The sequence below is a fragment of the Centroberyx gerrardi genome, chromosome 5, assembly GCF_048128805.1.
Source record: "Centroberyx gerrardi isolate f3 chromosome 5, fCenGer3.hap1.cur.20231027, whole genome shotgun sequence".
NCBI classification, from domain to species: Eukaryota; Metazoa; Chordata; class Actinopteri; order Beryciformes; family Berycidae; genus Centroberyx; species Centroberyx gerrardi.
Genome location: NC_136001.1, coordinates 27208622 through 27228853, shown reverse-complemented (window position 1 = coordinate 27228853; position 20232 = coordinate 27208622). Strand labels below are relative to the sequence as shown.

General features: G+C 42.1%; 3 protein-coding genes across 3 annotated transcripts; 2 read left to right on the top strand and 1 right to left on the bottom strand.

Moving 5' to 3' along the window:
- Positions 1-87: 87 nt before the first annotated feature.
- ube2r2 (ubiquitin-conjugating enzyme E2R 2) lies at positions 88-9306 on the top strand. The gene is made up of 6 exons (XM_071918805.2): positions 88-660; positions 1044-1239; positions 3298-3384; positions 3789-3886; positions 4656-4790; positions 6156-9306. Exons 2-6 carry the CDS (start codon positions 1063-1065, stop codon positions 6439-6441), a joined length of 783 nt encoding a protein of 260 aa, XP_071774906.1. The 5' UTR covers positions 88-660; positions 1044-1062; the 3' UTR covers positions 6442-9306.
- A 2649-nt stretch (positions 9307-11955) lies between these two features.
- nudt2 (nudix (nucleoside diphosphate linked moiety X)-type motif 2) lies at positions 11956-15006 on the bottom strand. The gene is made up of 3 exons (XM_071918899.2): positions 14906-15006; positions 12991-13121; positions 11956-12893 (listed from the first exon to the last, which is right to left on the bottom strand). Exons 2-3 carry the CDS (start codon positions 13115-13117, stop codon positions 12571-12573), a joined length of 450 nt encoding a protein of 149 aa, XP_071775000.2. The 5' UTR covers positions 13118-13121; positions 14906-15006; the 3' UTR covers positions 11956-12570.
- A 357-nt stretch (positions 15007-15363) lies between these two features.
- On the top strand, positions 15364-18331 carry rfesd (Rieske (Fe-S) domain containing). Its single transcript, XM_071918872.2, has 5 exons — positions 15364-15431; positions 16040-16092; positions 16546-16721; positions 17136-17170; positions 17545-18331. The coding sequence occupies exons 3-5, from the start codon at positions 16565-16567 to the stop codon at positions 17872-17874; spliced, it is 522 nt and encodes a 173-aa protein (XP_071774973.1). The 5' UTR covers positions 15364-15431; positions 16040-16092; positions 16546-16564; the 3' UTR covers positions 17875-18331.
- Positions 18332-20232: the final 1901 nt, after the last annotated feature.

Below are 20232 nucleotides of genomic sequence, written 5' to 3'. Positions count from 1 at the left end.
GTTTTATTCATACCCGCGAGTGCGCGCACGTCACGTCCAGATCCGTACGTCTTTACGTTTTACAGACACGCGCAATGTTAGCCGGAAGCATCGATGGGAGGAAAATAAAAATCGATTAAATTCACTGTAATTCGCGAGTGTAAACCTCTCATTGACTGTGCTTTTTGCGACCACAAGCTCGAATATTAGCAGCCTTTTACACTGCCAAAGTGCTGGAGGGGACGATAAAGCAGAAAAGCTGCTCCATTTTAACGAAGTTCCTCGGTAGGGGTTTAGCTGACGTGTGGAGAAGTTGAGACTGCCAGAGAGCAGATATACAAACATAAACAAGCAGGGATCAGCTGAGCGCCTGTCCGAACCGAACCAGCAGGACGGAGAAATGTCAGGCAGAGCAAGTTACCTCTTTTGTTCCCAAGAATGATCTACGGGATACCGTGACTTACACTGATATTAGCTCCATGTCAACTGTCAACATTGGCACACAAAGAATTTGGGATACACAACACGAGGACCAACCTTAGGCATTAGCAGAAAATTGACTGCTCCTGTCACTGTCTCTTTTTCAAGACATAGCCAGGCTAGCATGGACAACCAATGAATTTACCTTCAATTTTTCATCTGTAACGAAACGAATACACATTAAAGTGCAAGGAGATAGAGGTAATCACTTTTCATTAACTTTGCTTTTTCCCCCATATAGGGCCTGCATACTAAGCCACTGACTTAGCTAGCTGGCAGGCCACATATCCTTGGTCTTTGAATTCTTTATGTTGTGTTCAGTTTACCAGCAGGGCTGTTAGCTGTTTAGGTTTGATGTTTCTTTTGTCCTAGAATGTTCCAGAAAAACTGTTGTCTATGCAATCAAGTTTTGACAAGTAAAGCTACCAGCTTTTATGTATTTATTGCAAACTGCTTTACAACCCTAACCAACAATAATTCTGAAATTTAAATAGAATCCTGCCAAAATATGGAGGCCAAATATAATTTTGTTCTCTTTCCACTTTACAATTTCTCTCCACCTTTCACTCGTCTGTGGTCGTCAGTGTCAGAAGTGGGATTAGCATGGCCCACCAGGCAACCCCTAGTTCCCAGAAGGCCCTGATGATGGAGCTGAAGTCTCTGCAGGAGCAGCCGGTGGAGGGCTTCCGCATCACTCTGGTGGAGGAGTCTGACCTCTACAATTGGGAGGTGGCCATCTTTGGCCCCCCAAACACCCTCTACGAGGGAGGCTACTTTAAGGTGAGGCCAAACTCGATGAAGGGCAGAAGAGGATGATTCAGAGTGCTCAGAGGGGCACCAGGTTAACACAATGAGACACATTCATCAAGGTAATTTAAAATCTGTAGGTAACAGGTGTGCTCCCTTAAGCTCTGCCTGATTCAACTTTGACCTTTTCAACATTGGTGCCAAAAGCTGTTTCCTGGGCAAGGTTTCTTCAAAAGCAGGGTATATGGGTGATCCCTACTATTTGGAAAACAACCAAGTAGTTCTTTGACAGTGTTTGAGCCCTAAATGTCAAGCCAAGAGGAGTCTCATTAGAATGGCTATTGCACTCTTAAATCTCTTGGGCAATCCATAACCCATCTCACAGGTGTGGCTCAGCTCACTCTGCTGGTCTTTGAGAATCTTTTCATGTCAAAGTCTTATCAGTCAGCCGACCTCCTTCTCTTTCTTTTCAGTGTCTCTCTCTCCCTCCCTTCTCCTTGTCCAGCCTTCTTCCCCTCGCTGTATGATGGTTGTGCTTCAGATGGCTATTTTTAGCTGTGGACAGATATAAATGGCACCTCAGCAGAGAGAAAGAGCAAGAGAGAAGGGCATGATGAGACTCGTCTCCGTTTCTTTCTTGTTACTTATTCAATGAAGCTTGTTCTAGATAGTGCTATCTACAGTGAGAGTTTGCATTCAAGTTGGGGCAATGCAGATGAGGCTATTGCCTTCCAGGTATGCCCAAACAGTTGTAGAGGAGGTGTTGCCAAAGTCTATCTGACCAGGGTTGACTACATTATGTTTAGGTTTCATGGTGACATCACTAAATACAATTTTAATGCCTACTTGTTGAGTCTTGTATCCTATGGAGAGGAATGCTTTGCCTGTTAAATTTGGGCACTGTTGGGCGATGTATGGAAGGATTTGACTAGTGTCGGGGAGAGGAATGTGAAGCGAAAAGAAAGTTTGTCTCCGAAGTACCATTACAGCATATCATGCTTGTTGAAAGAGAGGTTTATCAATTTCAATAGCAGGAAAAGCCCCTTGAGATGAAGCATCTAGTTTTCGAGGGGGTCCTGCAACACAAAAGCACAATACAGAGTTCATGCTGCTGAATCGTGTGTGGCTCCTGTGGAGCAGTGGGTTAAAGGACATACCATGCAACATCGTGTTTGAGTTGGGCACATGATGTTTTGTTGCATATCTTCTCTTTTTTCAACATCTTTCATGTCTGTTTCTGGAAAGTATACCATTAAATAAAGCAGAAATGCCCAAAACTATACAAACAGAAAGAATCCCTTGTGTGAGATCTTCCATACCTGGACCTGTGTTGTGTTTATGCTGAGCCACCTAGCACTGTTCTCGTATGGGAGGTGATCGATCGTGCCAGTGTCATGGTGACGTCTGTCTTGTTGATGTCCCGAGGCTGCAGTAGAGTAGTGGCTAGTTGTGGAGCGGTGATAGTCCTATCTGAGTGGAAGCAGATCAGTGAGAGTCGGGTGTTCTCACACCCGAGCCAACTTTCACTTTGATAATTGCTCTGAAAATCTCAAAAGAAGACACAGAACTAGAAGCGCCTTTTAATTATATTCTAGCTCTATTAAAATGTTTTTTTTCTGCTTACTGAAAACATAAGTTATGTGTACACAGATAATGCTAATGTCAGTGTCAGTCATTTCATGACTGACAGTGACAATGATCTCTTTCAAGTGAAGTAGTACAGGAAGCTATTTTGCTGTTGCAGACTAGTCAGAGCCTAGCAAGCTAGACAAGTCTTGCGAGTTGATCAAGGATACTAGTCAGTCAAGATAAGGTTGATTCCGGGTTGCTGACTTAATATTATTTACAAACCAGTTCGTCATACCACTCCGGTTTAGAGCCAATATGGCTAGAAAAAAATCTAAATTGATTGTATATTGTTATATGTATAGGAGAAATGTATTTTTTCCCATTTCACAAATCCTCTTGCAACCCCAACCTCACCAAAAAATAATCTCAGGTCTCCCTGGGGACTCTCTAACCTAAAGTTGAGTCCCACTGCTGGGCTGTCTGTAAATATGTGTTGACTACAAACCTCTGTTTCTTTCCCAGGCTCACATCAAGTTTCCAATTGACTACCCCTACTCCCCACCAACCTTCCGCTTCCTCACCAAGATGTGGCACCCCAACATCTATGAGGTAACACATTTCTGTATTTGTTTGAATAAAGCCAAACCCCAGTGATCTCCACAGCATGTACAATTTGATTATTAAGTTAGTATGTTTTTTTTAATTAAGCATCAATCTATGTCATAGTTATGTGTCATTAAATGCACCAAATGTTTTCATACTATTTTTGTAGGCATTATTATGCCAAATTTTGTGTTTGTATGGTTTGTTAAAAAGTCATTCGTCATTTTGAGGCAATGTAGACACCTTCAACAGTATTCCTTCATGGCCAATGCTATATAGTGTATTACGTTTGTCCATTTGTCATCTTATTTTAGAGAAATATTAAGCTACCTTGCTTCATAGGTAGGCTACATGCACAACTGTGGGCCGTGTCTGTATGAGTTTGTTTGACTGGCGGTCTCTCCCTCCAGAACGGAGATGTGTGCATCTCCATCCTGCACCCTCCTGTTGACGACCCCCAGAGTGGGGAGCTGCCCTCCGAGAGGTGGAACCCCACCCAGAATGTCAGGTAACCTCCGACACAACGTCTCCTTCTGTATGCAGTGTGGGTTTGATCCATTCTACAGCATAGACATGCTACCTTTTGATAGCTTCTCTGTTATTGTGTATGCCATGTGGAAATTAATTTTATCACCGGTCCAGAAGTGTAATGAACTTTTAAAACATCATGCCCAATGATGGTGGACTGTACTTCCTACTATATGATAGTGTAGTTCCTGTCTCAATAATTAATAAAAGCAAAGGGGAGAGGACTTCCCATGCTCATATAAAAAAGAACAAATAAACAAAAAATATGCTAAATAATATGGTGTACTTAAAAATGAGGAATACGTCAAACAAGTATAACTTGCAAAACTGCAAATCAAGAATTGTGCAAAATGAACCGTTCACTTTTAGCACACCTGCGTTTTTTGTTACATCTATTATCCTAAGGAAAAAGAGAATGTTGCAGAGTTGCTTTCAGAGTTCCCTGCTCTATACGTTAAGTTGAAATTTAGCACGTCAGCAAGATACTTTCTGCTCAACTGGACTAGAGGTAAAGTGCTGAGCATGTATTTGAAAACCTGAGCAGATTGGATGTAGCATGTAATGGAGCCACAAGGGGAAAGAAGTGAGGTAACACCTCTGTCTGGGCTGGGATGACTTACTACAGTTTCAGAATGCCAGTGTTGGGCTGCTCTTTCATATGGAGACAAAGTGTTTATCTGTTATAGGAGTGGGAGCATACTCATTTTCTCTGTGTGTGTTTGTGTGTTAACATGTGCATGCATGAGCAGGACCATCTTGCTGAGTGTGATCTCTCTGCTCAATGAGCCCAACACCTTCTCCCCGGCCAATGTGGATGCCTCCGTCATGTTTCGCAAATGGAGGGACAGTAAGGGCAAGGACAAGGAGTATGCAGAGATTATCAGGTAATACACATAAGCAGGGCTGAGGTCCCAAGATCCTGCATTTTTACAATAGCCTTGCATGATTTATGTCCACCTGAACTATAGAAAAACATTCCTTCAATTCCTGTGATCACAACACCCCCATTGTTATGTTAAAATTAGATGTGGGGTTTTGCCAGGCAAGCCACCTCCTGAAGTGCTACTGCGCATGCAGGGTTTGAGTCCCGTTCAAAGCAACCTACTAAGCATGGCTGGATTTGCAGACACAACTGTATAAACATGAACAGATGATATTTTAAGTATGGTATTGATATATATAGCTCCATTTGCTTGCAATGTTTTTTATGATTTTTAAAAAATGTGATTCGTCGTTGTACTCAACTGTTGGAAGTTTTAGGGGCTGCTGTAAGTCGGTACAAGTGTAGGAGTGAAATGGAGAAATGTTTGCACTGTACTCCTTAAATGCACAGGCTTGGCGACGTTCTGAAATTGGTTTGGATAAAAATACACGTTTCCGTTTTCATTTAGCTTGTGTATGTGTGTGTGTGTGTGTGTGTGTGTGTGTCACTTGACAGTCTTGTCATAGCAGCTAAAATGATTTCAAATGTTGACTATATTAACATCAGGAATGGAGATCATCCAGGACACTAAATGTTCGAATTATTGAAATATGCATGAAAGACACATGGGAGTTTATGAAATCACTGTATGTTATTTATTCTGCATAGATGAGTACAAACAAATAACCTGAGTGGCTAATACATAGGCTATTAGGTCAATAGGAACAACTGGAGAAGCCTGCTATCCAATAGGCTACAGTAGCCTACACTTCCTACATCTGATGCTCAGTGCATTAAACTGGATAATCACCATGCCACAGCGCTTATTAATGACATCCAAATGCAGTAGCTGACAATAGTATGAAACTTCAACCTTCAAAAATGCATAACTTTTTCAACATGAAATCAAAATGTTTGTAACTTTGTAATTGAAAATGTGTGTCACCCCTACTAAAAATGTTTATGCTTGTGGCTGTTGGAATTTTCAATTTTACGGGGGAAAATTACCGAGGTCTGGTCCTCGGTGTCCTCAGATGTGGCTACGGCCATGCACATGAAAGTATTCTTTCCTCTCACACAGTCACGACTCAAAATATTGACATTTGTGTACCCATGTGAAGAGCTGCTCCCTGGCATGGCATTTCACAAGAATATATCTGTGCAGGGTGTAGGGCATAGGAGTCCCTACCAGTTCCAAAATAGCCAGTGTCCTCATCTGGCTGGTTGCATGTGAGTGACAGGGGGCCTTATTGGCCGGTTCATTCAGATTTTTTTATAGAGCGGATAGGAACACTGTCTTTAACTGTTTTTGTCTATTTGCCCACAGGAAGCAGGTGCTGTCCACAGCGTCAGAGGCTGAGCGCGATGGCGTCAAGGTCCCCACCACGCTGGCGGAGTACTGTGTCCAGACCAGGGTCCCCTCCCAGGACAGCAGCTCGGACCTGCTCTATGACGACCTCTACGACGACGACATGGAGGAGGAGGACGAGGAGGAAGAGGAGAGCGAGATGGAGTCCGGAGGTGAGGCGGGGGGTATCAGCACCGGGGAAGATGGCGGGACGTCTACCAGACGCTACGACAACCAGGACGACTCTGGCAACGAAGATTCATGATGATCTGGACGACCTTTGATCCCGCCAACCCCCCACCCCCCACACCCCCAAACGATCCCTCTTTTATGTGTGTTTCAACTTTCAAGGAGTGTGTGTCTGTGTATACACACACGTAACTGGCCAGGTCTTTGTCTGGCTAGTCCATTTCAGATTGTATGGTTTTATGTGAAAGACTGGCTCTGTCCACTCTGTCTTTCCTTCTTGCCATTTTTATCTGCTTCCTCTGTTTAGTTAGTTGACCTTCTGTCTCTCCACCCATCTCTTTTTATTTTTTGGGATAGCTCTGACAGTCTGGCTAATGGACGGTTTGCTGTTTGTCTCATTAACCAGCTGGGTAGCTTGTCCTGTCACTGTCTGTCTCACAGGCTTGTCCTTCCCTCGTCTTAGTCTGTCAGTGTGTCCCTGCCAGAATATCTCTGTCCCTCTCCTGTCTGTCTGTTCCACTTTGATGCAATCAACTGAAACCTGCAAACACAGACTCTGCCCTGATGCACCTGCCTGGACCCACCTCCAGTAGTGTCCCTCACATCTGAACTATGTCCCCTCCCTCACAATCCCCCAAAACATCACATGGTTGGGGGTGAGCAAGGTGAAGAACTGTTCTCACACAGGCACTAGTGTCCGACCATCTCCTCCTACACCTCTCTCTGCCTCTTAAACCTCAGGACCTCCAGACTCTCACCGAGAGAGAAACCAGTCAAAGAGAAACTTGTTAACACACAAACTGCTCCTCACCTCCACCTTTTTCTCTTACTTTCTGTATCCATGGGCGTTATAAGAAGGCAGAGAGTGAACTGAAAGTATCCAGTGTCACCGCCAGCGTGTTTACACACGACTGAGTTCCTGTTGGTCCTGATTAGGGTCGTTTTAGTTGTTTCCTTCTCAGTAGGCTAAAGTCAAAATAAAAACAGATCACAATACATCTCTAGGGATTTTCTCCTTAAGCCGCTGCTCACATTATGTTGCGATGGATGTGAAAATATGTTACGTTTTGCGCCGTGACTCCAATTTATGCTTAAATACAACTTAGTGAAAATTGGACATTGTTACTATGAGGATGTTTATTGAGAGGGACAAAAGTAACATGCAACTTAGCTATACATTTGAATGAATATGACACTGATTGGCTGTTATTTGTGCGTGTGTATTTTACATTTACTATTCATCTACTGACTACATCAGGCTTATCTCTGTCCTGTTTCTATGGAGTTGGTGCAGATTTCTGTCACATGAGTGAGTTTGCCCAATTGACCTAATGGACTTTGTCCAGTTGACAAAACATTCACAAGGTGTTTGCACGGTGTTCTAGTGCGGTTTGGGAGGCCTGAATTAGCTAAGGATTTGACTGATACAAAAAAAAAAACACCCTTTGAGTATTTGTCTTAAACGTTACAACATGCATTGCATTGAACAACATAATGTGACTAATATTAAGGCATCATCCTATCAAAGTGAGCCATGAGTTCTCTGGTTTGACCTGTGTGTTATGGTTGTGGGTATGTATGTGTGTTACCCTATTTACCAGTTCGACAGAGCAGAGCACCGGGCATACCTTTTATTCAAATGGACGGATTTTATGCCAAGGAAATTCAGTTGTACAGCCCGACAACCATTAATTTTTAAACTCTATGGAGCAATGGATGCATGTGGAGGATTTTCTCCCTGTGTGAATAAACTCTTGAAGAGATACACAACTCATGGATCTTACTGTGAGGCCAAAGGAGTGACACTTTTTCTCCCTGCCCTTTGCTTTGGAGACCTCACAGAGACTGGATTCTGTTGAGGATGAGGACAGACTATGGACAAGTCCACTCCTGGACCGGATCTTTAATGGATATGATGTCATTGTACCACAGGAAGTGGATGGATGTCAGAGATTCTGACGTCCCTTTTTTGATGTGGTCCCCCTTTCCTTTTGCCCATCCCTCACATCATAGAAAAGATGTTAAGTCACAGTAGAGAATGGAATGGCTAGCATTTAAAACTCATCGCCAGTCGTAAAAGCAAGTTTTCGCCTCCTGTCACGGTCAGAAATCTGAACCAGTATTATTATTTTTATTATTGAGTCAAGCTTGGGCTTCGTCTAGGCCTTACGATAGCAATTAAATGACCAGGGCAAATTAGAGCCATTCTAACTTAGAATTCCCCACTTTTTTGTTTTTTTTAACTTCAATGTATGCCTTGTTTTCATAAGTGCAGATGAAGGGGAGAATCTACGGAGGCCTTTTGAGGGAAGAGAGCCACCTGCTGTGAGTATCTCTGAGGGATGAGGAGATTCCCAACCTCAATCTAAAGTGACTCATTAAAAAGGACTGCGGCGGTCTAAGCTGTTGAGATATGTTATCACATACACATTGTTCCCTAGCAAGGACAGTAATGAATTCATTTAGTTCATTTAATCTGTGTGTGTGTGAGCGTGTGTGTGTGTGTGTGTATTTTCGAAGTGTGCACCGACATTGTGAGGTGCTCTTGAGGCTGTCACATGGTTACACACTTATTGGACTGAAAACTGACCTGCGTGTGTCCAGAATGCTACCTGTGTCTACACCTATTGATGTTAATGCTGCCCTTGTTTGTTTCTTGTTTGATTCATTTCATTTTTTTTCCCCTCTTCATTTTGTGTTTGTGAGGATGCAAATGTCACTCATATAAAGTTTCTATTGTAAAAATACATTGTTGGGTTTGTTTGCAATTTAGCTTTCATATTTGTTGCTAAGCCCACATGTCATGGAAAACAGAAAACACAGCAAGTTGTTTTGGAATACAGTTAGGGGCGATATCATGCAAATTGAGGCATACAGCATACAGTTGTTGTGGTAAAGTTGGCAAATTCATTCAAATAAAATAGTTTGTCATCGGAGCCTACTGAAAGCTTTTCACCTTATTTTGCTATTATAATGATGTAATATTTATTTTAGCTTTACTTGGACTCACTCGGCTATGACTACAGGTTACTAAATGTTACGTTGAACTGTAACACACTATTCATCCTTGTAACTTTTTCAGCTCAGGAGACCATCCCGCTGGTCCATAATACATAATGTAATGGTACTATCATTAATTGCGAATTTCAGAGTAGGTCTGCATACCGAAATATGCTCCACCAAAAGATTATTCCGTACAAACAACATTTTGACCTGAATTGGTCTTCCAATGTGTACATTCCATTATTTTCAATATGGGTTAAATACACCTCATTCACATCCGTCTCAGTCACATAATCACAAGTTCTCTGACTCAGAGAAAATACATGTGCAAACACCACAGTATCCATATAATCACATTAGACAAGATTGATGTGAATGAGGTGTATTTAACCCATATTGAACATAATGTAATGTACACAGATGACACCATTTCACTGTGTGATGCCTTGTATGGAATTCTATTTAAACACTTTAATTGCGGCATATAAAACCTGTGTGACATTTTTCAGTGCATAGAGTTTGAAGTAATCCACGCCACAGTTATAGGTTAGTGATTTTTGGCTCTGGTTGACATAGCAACTACCAGTCACAGCCAGTCTTAAGGGAGGGAGCTGGCACTTTTAATTTAGAACTATTAGACATCTTTTATTATTGGGAGAAGAGCTCTTATGTTCTCCCAGGCATGAAATTAATTACTGGTTCAATGACGCCCTGATGTGTCTTAAAGCAATATTTCAGCTTTAGATGCGTGTAGAACATTTTTATTTTTTAGTGTACATACCTCACGAACAGTCAACCAACACTGGTCACTCTGGGGACCTGCACTCACAACAACTTTCGAAAACCTAGGTTGGATTTCATGTTAATTGCTTTTTTTTTCCTTCTCACTGCTCTGCTCAAAATACCCGGAAGAAAAATGGCAGTTAATTGAACGAGGTTTGATTCTGTTTTATGTGAGGTGAAGGAGCATTTACACTCCCCTGATCACTCATTTCTCATCCCTTTAGCAAAGGATATAAAATGTAACCCGGCAGCATGAAGTGGATCACACAGTCCAGCACTCCACATGTGAAAACTAAGTTGGTGCTGCCAGCATCTTAACAAAAGTAAATGAAAATAATGAAACATAAAATCACATCACCAATAATTGCTCAAAGCTACAACTTAACAATTCACATTACTGCTAACACACACATTTAGCAAGGCCTACTATGGTGACATTACATCCTCAACAAATAATGGGCCCACTTAGAATGAAAAAGCCCCACAAACAACATGCAAAACCTACAGCGAACAATGTAAAATGACCCAACTTACCTGATCAGGCATTTCAGACATGCTCAGTTCAACAAGGACCTAATGAAAACACTACAGTCTCTTAGTGTCAAAAGCACATGTAGATGTGTGTCCTTCTGGCAAGCATAAAAACAAACAAATCTAAGTACATAGATCATGTATGTAGTACAATATGGCACCAACACTGCCAGTTAAAAGATATAAAACATTCTAAATTGGCCTGGATGATCAGCAGTATCCATGCTGCCTATACTGCCCCAAAACTTGTGTTCAGGCACCACACCCAGGGGAGCGAGGTTGTCCTGTTTTGAATGGCCCTGTTCCTTTCCTTTGATCACTTGCTTTTGCACAGAAGAGCATAAGGGCTTAATTGTTGCTGCATTAGACAAGAGAGACAGACAGCTGAGGAAATGTCCTAACAGGATCCAGCCCTAGTCTAAAAATCCTACTTCTGACATACAACAGACAAGGCAAGTTAGACCCAAGTAATATTTAATTCTGTGTCCAGAATCCTATTTATGAGGCAGTAACTGTGTGTTTGCAAATGAAGGGTTTCATTCAAAAGATCTATATATCATCCTTGGAAAACAAATGACCTGATATTCATTATTCAATATTTCAAAAGTAATGATGAATACATTCTCTCAATATCACCCTTTAATGACCATGGTTCCTAACATAGTTGGCAACTTAAATTATCTCCCATAAGGAATTTTATTTTCTAACCAGTGACCATTTTGTAAAAGTAATATTCTAAATGGCTGGTATCCAATTTTTGAATTTAATTCAATTATTGCTGCTGGGAGCTGGGGAAAAAGACTGAATGCTTCTGGTGATCGAACAGAGCAGTTAATGTTGAAGGTTGACTGCTCCTGAACTTATAGGTGTGAGCTAAAAAATGAAAAGATCCTCTGAAGTGCATCGCTATTGTTCATTTTCTATATTTTCTACAGTCTGTCAAATGGCCTATACAGCTGTGTGCTGTGAAAAAATATTGTTTTTGTCCCCACCTTGTGGCAGAATCTGCTGTCTACAATTTCTTCACCCAGTTAATTGGCCTTGTCACTAGAGCAAGCTTTTTGTTTTTGCATATTTTTGCAAAATGTTGCATTCTTACATCTCAGGTTGATGATGTTGAACTTTTCTTCTGTTTGTGTGTGAGAGCTCCTTGCATCTACTCTCAACTCCATATTTTGAAACACATTTCTGAAATATTTGAGGTATAATTGAGGTAGCTTCACAAAGTAGGAGAAAAAAAACTGTTTCTTGAACATATTTATTTTTACCCAATTTGATTAAAACTTAACATAGATAAAATAGTATTACCACATAAAACACATACCCCTGTTTAGGTTTACATGGTTTACTGACTCAATCATTCAGGAAACCCAATGATAACTGAGTGACTGGAAATGAGTGCTAAAATTTTATTTCCTTCTGCCTTGTGGGACTTGGGCTTTCTTGACTTGTTTAATGACTCAGTTTTCTGCTCTGAGCCGGCATTTTAGGTTATTTACCTTAACATCCATCAGAACTTTTCTGTATCCAATCCATTACAAATGACTTGGCAGACTCAAAGACAGAGACAATCCCGTTTTCCAGCACCGACTCAGATCAAATCAATTTTCCGGTTTTGAATCACGGATTCGTTTTCTCCTCGCTTTATTTGGACAGAAGGGATTCTATTAAATAATACCTCTGTGATTCTACTGAACGGTGAGCCTGCAACAGGCTCCTCCCAGTAGACTCAATGAGGATTTAAAGCAGAAAGAGTCAATCACATGCATTGTGGAAGTGCTGTCTACCAAACTCAGCTCTCAGGTCCCCGTCTACACACTGATGGTATTCTGCGTGTGAGATTCAGACTCAGCCCCTTCTCCCTGTGTAGGATCTGGGTTCTTCCGCATCACTGCTTGTCCTGCGGAGCCTCTAAGTGTCTGTGCGCGGCCCTCAGTGTGTCCTGCAGGTCTTTGTAGCGGGCCAGAGAGCAGGCCTCCTCCAGCCGGGCCCAGCGGTAGTCCTGGTGCTCCTCGGACAGAGTCACCTGCGTCCCCGGGTCCCTCAGCTCGGCCAGCCAGTACAGCACCTCCTTGGCTCTGCCCCGCACCTCGTAGCGCAGCTCCTGAACGAAGCCGTCGATCACCCGCAGGTGCTCCGCCCCCAGCCCCGCCTCCTCCTTGGTCTCCCTCAGGGCCGTGGTGAGGTCGTCCTCGCCCGGGTCCACGTGACCTGGAGGTGACCAGGTTAGAAATGAATAGTACGAAGGACATTCAAAGGTTGAAACACTTGTAGAAGGAGAATTTAGTTAAGTACAGCACTACAGCACCTTTGGGTGGGGTCCAGTGGTGCTCGCCATAAGAGGTCTGCAGGAGGAGGTACTCGATGTCATCCGGGGGAGGAACACACTTAGCCAGGCGACGGAACACTATGAAGCCGCAAGCACGCAGCGCCATCTCCCTGTTTAAGAAACCAACACATTACGCATTATGTTGTGCATCTATAGAAAACTGTGCAAGGAGAAGCCGCCCATTAAAGCTGGGGGCAGGTCTTTGAATTCAAGTATTTTTTGAGGTTTGAACACAGCTGGTGATGGGGGGGAAACACCCACAGTTACATAACTATGACTTACATAATAATGTCTTTGTGTCATATCATGCATTACTTTTTAAAAATTGGATCATGCTACTAAAGGTCCCATATTCAGTTTTCACGATGTTGTTTTCAAATACACTATGGCTCAGGATGAGAAAAGTGTTCTACATGATGTTTTGCAAATAAATGCCATTTAGTTAAAAGGATATTTGACACATTGTGCTGGATTGCATTCACCTGCTATTGTCAGAAAATGAAACCCAAAAGACAAGCAGCCCATGAAGGTGCATGTGTATATAAGTGTTTTCTTACATTGACTGATACAAAACTCGGTTTTTGTGCCATGTTGAGTACATTAAAGGTTATTATTGTGTCAGAACTTGGAAACTCAAGCAGAAATGTTTTATCAGACTACTTCATAATCCAACATTGAATAATTTCCATGTGAAATTTCCAAGTAGAAGATTTGTTTTTCCAAAATATCTGATAACACGTGAATGTCCACACAGGCAGGTCCGTCACAATACTGAACCCTGATTGGTCAGCAATTCATAGTATTCTGTTAGATCATCACATGGCCGTCTTGGTGGGGAAATAACAGGTGATTGTAATAAATCAACAGGTGATTATAATCAAATGACAGCCACAGCCAATGAGCTGTGTATATGGTAAAGCACCATATTGGTAGGAAATGCATGTGACATCATGGGAATACTATGAATACCAGCTCCTCCAATACAAATGAGGCAAACTTGCTGCATTCCAGTTCAAATGCTACAAACCTGCTTAATTTTAACAACAGTTTAATGTGTTGAGCCAGCGACCAAGTTCAGTCGCGCTGCATTGACTGGAGTTAGTCTGAACCTAAAAAGATTTTTGAAAGTGCAATAACTCTGATATTAACACTGAAACAAAATCAAATCTTAACAATATATTTAATCTATTATGTATATATTACATATCTTTGATCATATATAAATAGATGAAAAATGTAAAGTCCTATGATAGGGCTCCTTTAAATAGCTTTGACTGAAAGGTACTTTGCAACATGCACTCAGTGTTTCCACTGTAATGTGATGCAGCTGTGGTGCTTGGGGGGATAATTGTAGTTCTGTCCCATATCTGCCGCTGTTTGGGTTCAAGTTGAAGCTAAAATGTTTTTTAATCATAATAAAGTCATTACTTCTAAAACATCTGGACTGCACTTTCAGTTTTAGATGATAGTGAGACCAAATTACAATGCTAGTTTTCATTTCACATGTTCTCTAGCAGTTGTGGTAATTTCCTTGCTGTGATGAGGAAACACTGGCATTACCACATTTGCACCTTCAACAACTTGCATGACTGTTTATTTCTGACTAGGTTTATAAACTCAAATTATGCGATTTCGGCAACAGGGAGCGGAACAGATTGCTTTCTGAACCTTCTGTGCTAATTCAGTCTCTCGTCACATACCAGCCTGAAACGAAGTTTGTTACTTGTCTGCTTGCACAGATCAGATGTCAGCTGTCTAGCTAACGCTGCTGAGCCTGCTATGATCAGCTAAACATTTCTCACTGTCATGTTATTACCACACATGCTGGCTGTCTGCCCTTCATGTACACGGAGGGCGGTTTTGCTACTTATATTCAAAAACGTTAGCAACTTACAGTCAGTTTACTGTGATCAGATTTGATTGAGCGCAGTTGACGGGTGTTTCACACTCTTGAACGATCCTGATTACCGACCTCTGATTGGCTGAGGTAAAGTCCAGCGGTGCACTGAGAAATGAGTCCGGTCCTTATCGTGGACTCTTTTAACGTTCCGCATTCTAAAATGTACTTATCATCAACAACAGCTGAATTGATAGCAGCACAAAGACATAAATGCTCCCAATAACATCATAAATTAGACATTAGAAGATTCATCGTGTTGGAAATCTCTCCTAATGACAGATTGAAACAAATTAATTAAATGATTTTATGATATGCAGATAAAGAAATAGTCCTCTTGCAGCCTAACTGCTGGTGTGCCTGCGGGAGACAGATAAGAAATGTACCCAGTTGTAGATAGGACCAACTGAAGACAGCTCGAGGATGAAGATAATAGAGACGGGCCCTCCTTCCCACGCAACCCAAAGCTGTCAGCAGTCTAGTTGTTCAGCTTCAGGAGGAAACACTGCTGCTGAGAGAAAAGGTAAAAACCAAAACTCTAGCAAAGATGGGGAAAAATGTGTTTTGTTATTTTGGAGTAAGCTATATAGCCAAAAATAGAGGAAGAGAGAGAGAGAGAAAGAGAGAGAGAGAGAGAGAGAGAGAGAAAAAAAACAATATATGCATGAGCACAGCATTGGGGGGCGCGAATTAAATATGTTTCAATATTTTTGTTTCTCTCACATAAATGATTACTGTGCCTTGCTGCTCCATCGCATGCTGCTGTCGCTGCTTTAGCCAGAGGCCTCTGGACATGTGGCTCCTGCTGCTACTACTGTGCTTACTCAACCTGCACTGAAGTGCTCATTATTCTGCTCTGCTATACATAAATTACACTTAAGGTCAGATTCTGGAGTATAGAGATATTTCTGGTATACACTGTCACATAGATTACACATGGAGATGATCTTGGACTGTCATCACTGGATGACCAATGCTGTGGAATAATGACAGCCACATATGTCATTTTCTTTAGCCCAGTTTGTGTGTGACTTAATGTATGTTATATAATCGCTGGTTACTCTATCTGCACATGTATTTTTTTATGACTAGAGATCATACAATAATCAAATACTGTCTTTTTTTTGACAGATACAATTCAGCTTCTGAGCGGCTGAGCAGGTTGTCACAAGCAGACGGATCAGGTATCAATTTAGCCCCCGACTGTTGATACTATTCCATGTCTGAGCTGCTGACTGGGCTATTTCAAGCTATCAGGGTTTAACTGAGTGATGGCGAGACTGAGGATGTTGATATTGGGAATTATTGCTTGCTGTAATATCGTAGGTTTAAGTGTATTTGGAGTAGAGCTGATCAGTGCCAAAGAGTGACCAGAGAGGCTGAATGTTCTCCGGGCATTGTGGGATTAATTTGAGCAGACAGCTCTCCCAGTGCCATGTCCAAACTCCACTCTTTAATTGTATGTGAAGTTAAGGTTCCTGCAGAAGTGCTCACCATAAAATATAGTAGCCTACAGTTACTGCACAGATGACATTGATTGTGGCATAGCTGCATCAGATCCTGTGAACTGGTGATTGAAATGTGTTGTTTTAACATGACGACTGAATGGCGATATTTCCTGTTTGCTCTATCAACAGTCTTTGAGTGCTGTTGTCCATGGAGGAGAAGAAGGAGCCGGCAGGAGGGCCTCATTTTGTGGGCAAGAGGGAGGAACTGATCGCAGCCAAGCGCTCTTTCAGGACACTAGAGGGGAGAGATGTACTGGTCCTCTACAACCAAGGAGTCTTCTACGCTCTGGACTTTCACTGTTATCGTGAGTAGGATACACTTCAGGTATAGATGGGGTTCATCATCTTGAAGTGCTGAACTGAGTCACTGAGGAGAGAGGGGAGGTTTGACCGTTAACTCCTTAGTTTTTGCAACAAATCTGATAATAAATGACAGATATCTTATTTCTTCAGACTTTACCTAGACCTGCCATTTTCCCACAGAAACCTTATCTGGATGTAGAGTGTTGTTGACAAATGCCTAGTTTCACTAAAACCAGGTCAAAATTGAGCTGTTGCTATTAAAATGCATTTATTTAACACAGGGCTAATCTACCTTGTTATCTACAGGACATTTCCCCACACAACATCCATAAAGTGCAGTCCAGTCAGCAAAATGTTAGGGTACCGTAAACCGTTTGCTTATTCTGCAATACACTGATCCTCTCCCCTTCCGACAGATGCTGGGGGGCCACTGCTGAACGGAGACATTGAGGTGAGGGAGGCATTTGACGTAAGATCATAGAGTTTCTTTGTATCTGACCCAGAGGAAAAAGGCAAAATGTCATTTAAGTTAAAGTACGGGACAAACTCCAAGAAACTCCACTGCTAAGACATTTTTTTTTGTAATCCCGGTCATGCCATGGATGTATTAAACTAGGGTCATGCCCTCACAGGCCTTCTACTATTACAATTGCATGTAAAATTCCCAAGGGCAACTACTTGGCTGAGGAGTAATGGGATGCTGTAATCAAGATACTGAAACTGCATAACATTAATGTAATGAAGCGCCAAATGGCCTAATTGTCATACACTTATTCCACTCCCACAAAAGGTTGTTTACCTGCTTTCTTTCTAATTCACATGCAGGAATTTGACGGCAAGCTGTGCATAATTTGTCCGAGGCACAAGTACAAGATCTCTCTGGCCAATGGGGAGGGGATATACAAGGCCACCAACACCAAGGAGAAGCCGCCTGTCGCCAAATGGTTCTCTAAGGGTGTGAGGCAGCGGGTCCACACCGTCACCGAGACCAACGGGGATGTCTACGTCCAGCTGTCTGAGCACCCAGACCGTATCGACTCAGACTACTACCAGGGAGAGAAGGGCAGGGAGGAAAGGGCCAAAGCTGAGGCGGCTGAGGCAGCTAAAGTGGCTAAAGAGGCTAAGGAGGCTGAGGAGGCTGAGGCAGCATCATGATAGTGGTACAGATCTATCTTGATGCAGATTGCATCTCAGTCATCTGGAGTGGCCTAATCTCCCTGTCTCCTCTGATTTTCGCTAATGAGCGACGCCAGGATAGATGGAAGCGATATGATGAATGACTGTATGATGATGGCGCCGTCTGTGCAGAGAAACACCGGGAGAGGATAACACGTCAGATGTTTATTGGCATGCACTCAGTGGTCTACCTCAAGTCATCAAAGGGCTCTCATGGCCATAATTCATATTGAGCAAATCAGACCTTTTATAAATAGGCCTCATTATTTAATCAGGTTGGGGCAGATCATCATTTTACTCAGCTTTAAAAGCATATTGTCAATCGTTCACAGGGTTAGGGTTAGTAAGTCAAGCCACACATTGCTCTGGTGTGTGTGGTTCTCCTCCATATCTCAAATCCATCATGTAGATCACTAAATAAAATTTTTACAAATGACTTTTGAATTGTGATTATTGGTCTATACTCAAATTAGGCAATGCCACACAGTTCCTACATGCATGCCCACACTGGTGTATCCCTGTGCATGCCAATATTCCTCATACATATTGCATGCAGTGAACTAATCAATAAGATAAAAAGGGTTAACATGCACTCAATTCATATTGATCAATAAAAGACTAAAGGTGATAAATCATTACCTTTGATGGAAAATGTAAAGAATATACGTCTTTTGTAATATGCATGTCTGTTTATTTCCTTGGATAATGTCCCACCAGAGAGCCTGACTGCACGGTCACAGGTTGCACAGATTCCAACATTATTATTATGATGTTGGACCACTTGCATTTCATCTCATTAAACACATCTAATATCCTTCATAATATCTGATCATTGCCAATAATACCTAGCTCATTATTCATGGTCTACTAACTCATAATGATAAAGGTGTGGTCATGTTTTTAAAATGAGAACGCACTTTTTCACCATAGAGAGATATGGTACATTAACAATGTCAGTGTAGACATCCTCCACTATCTTGTGTTAGGCTATTTATATAGCTTTCTTTCTAGAATCCAAAAATAACGTATTGTAAAGCCTACATGCTATGGAAAATAACTTGGGGCTGGTATTGTCGTTTCTTTACCATTTGATTTAAAGAGTCAAGGCAGCCTCTTACAAGCTCATTATTCCCCAGGTTCTGGACTCATTGTACCAATCTTCTGACCCTGAGCGACCATGAATTATTGGTTGGGCTAAGACAGTGATAGTGACTTGGCCCTACAGCCACAGAGGCCATGGGTGGAGAATGCACGTGGGGGGCATAACAATGTTCCTCTGTGCATGAATGATGCTGGTTTCTGCTGCTGGCCTACAGCAAACAGAAAGTCTGAAGGCCTTATGTGACGCATCGAATACAATCAAGACATGCTCAGGGGCCTTGGGACTTGGGGATAGGGAGGCTGAGCACGTTTGCTAAGTAACCACACATTAAATATTAAAATATGATTATGTGGCCAAATTGAGAATCTTGATACAAGGCGGGGAACATTATGTGCAGGTGGTCATTTGCGGTAGGTCAAGCAGAGGGCTGCGTGTCAAGAAAAACAGCAGGTTGTCTGGGGAAACCGCTAAGCAGGGATTGTGCACCTTTTATTTCTGCAGGAAATTATTGCTCAGCATGTGAAGTGAAGTGTCAAAACCAGCAAAGGCTATTTACAATATTGCAGGGCATCCAAGCCCAAGGCCTAAATTCCCTGAGTTAGTTTTGTGTCTTGCATAATTCATGGTAGTGAGTGGACATCAGAGGCTGTGATCAAACCTTAACGACTCAAACTATTCTACCTCTCAGAGAAGTCCTGGAGGCTGTGGAAGCCCTGGAGTTTGTCCAGGAGGGCCTATCTCATTAGTATATCGACTACCGTGTCCCATTACATGACATCAATCCTAAAGCCAATTATTTTAGATTTTCTCGCCTTATCAGCATATAGGCTAGTCTCCCAACAGTTGTTCATTATCATTTCATTATCATTGCACACCATGCGCCTGTGTGTGCAAGACACAAAGCACGTAACAATCCCAGTAGGCAATTATGTCAGGTAGCCTTTGTGTATGTTCAAGCGTGTTGCTTGAAGTCAATTTCTGTCATTTTGAGCCAGTGTCAAGGGAAGTTACTGGCAACAACAAGCATGTGTTATGTGTCCTGTGGTCGTGTAGTCAATCTTGAATAACATCTCCTTGTCGTTCTTGAATTGTTTATAGTGATAATGACAATGTAACAACCTTGACAACTGACAAAAAAACGTGTGAAACTACGTGTGAGTGAATGGCACAACAACATAATTTTCCTGCATGCACTCGACGGCGTGCTGCTGGTGTGTGAGGGCGCGCGCGCTGCT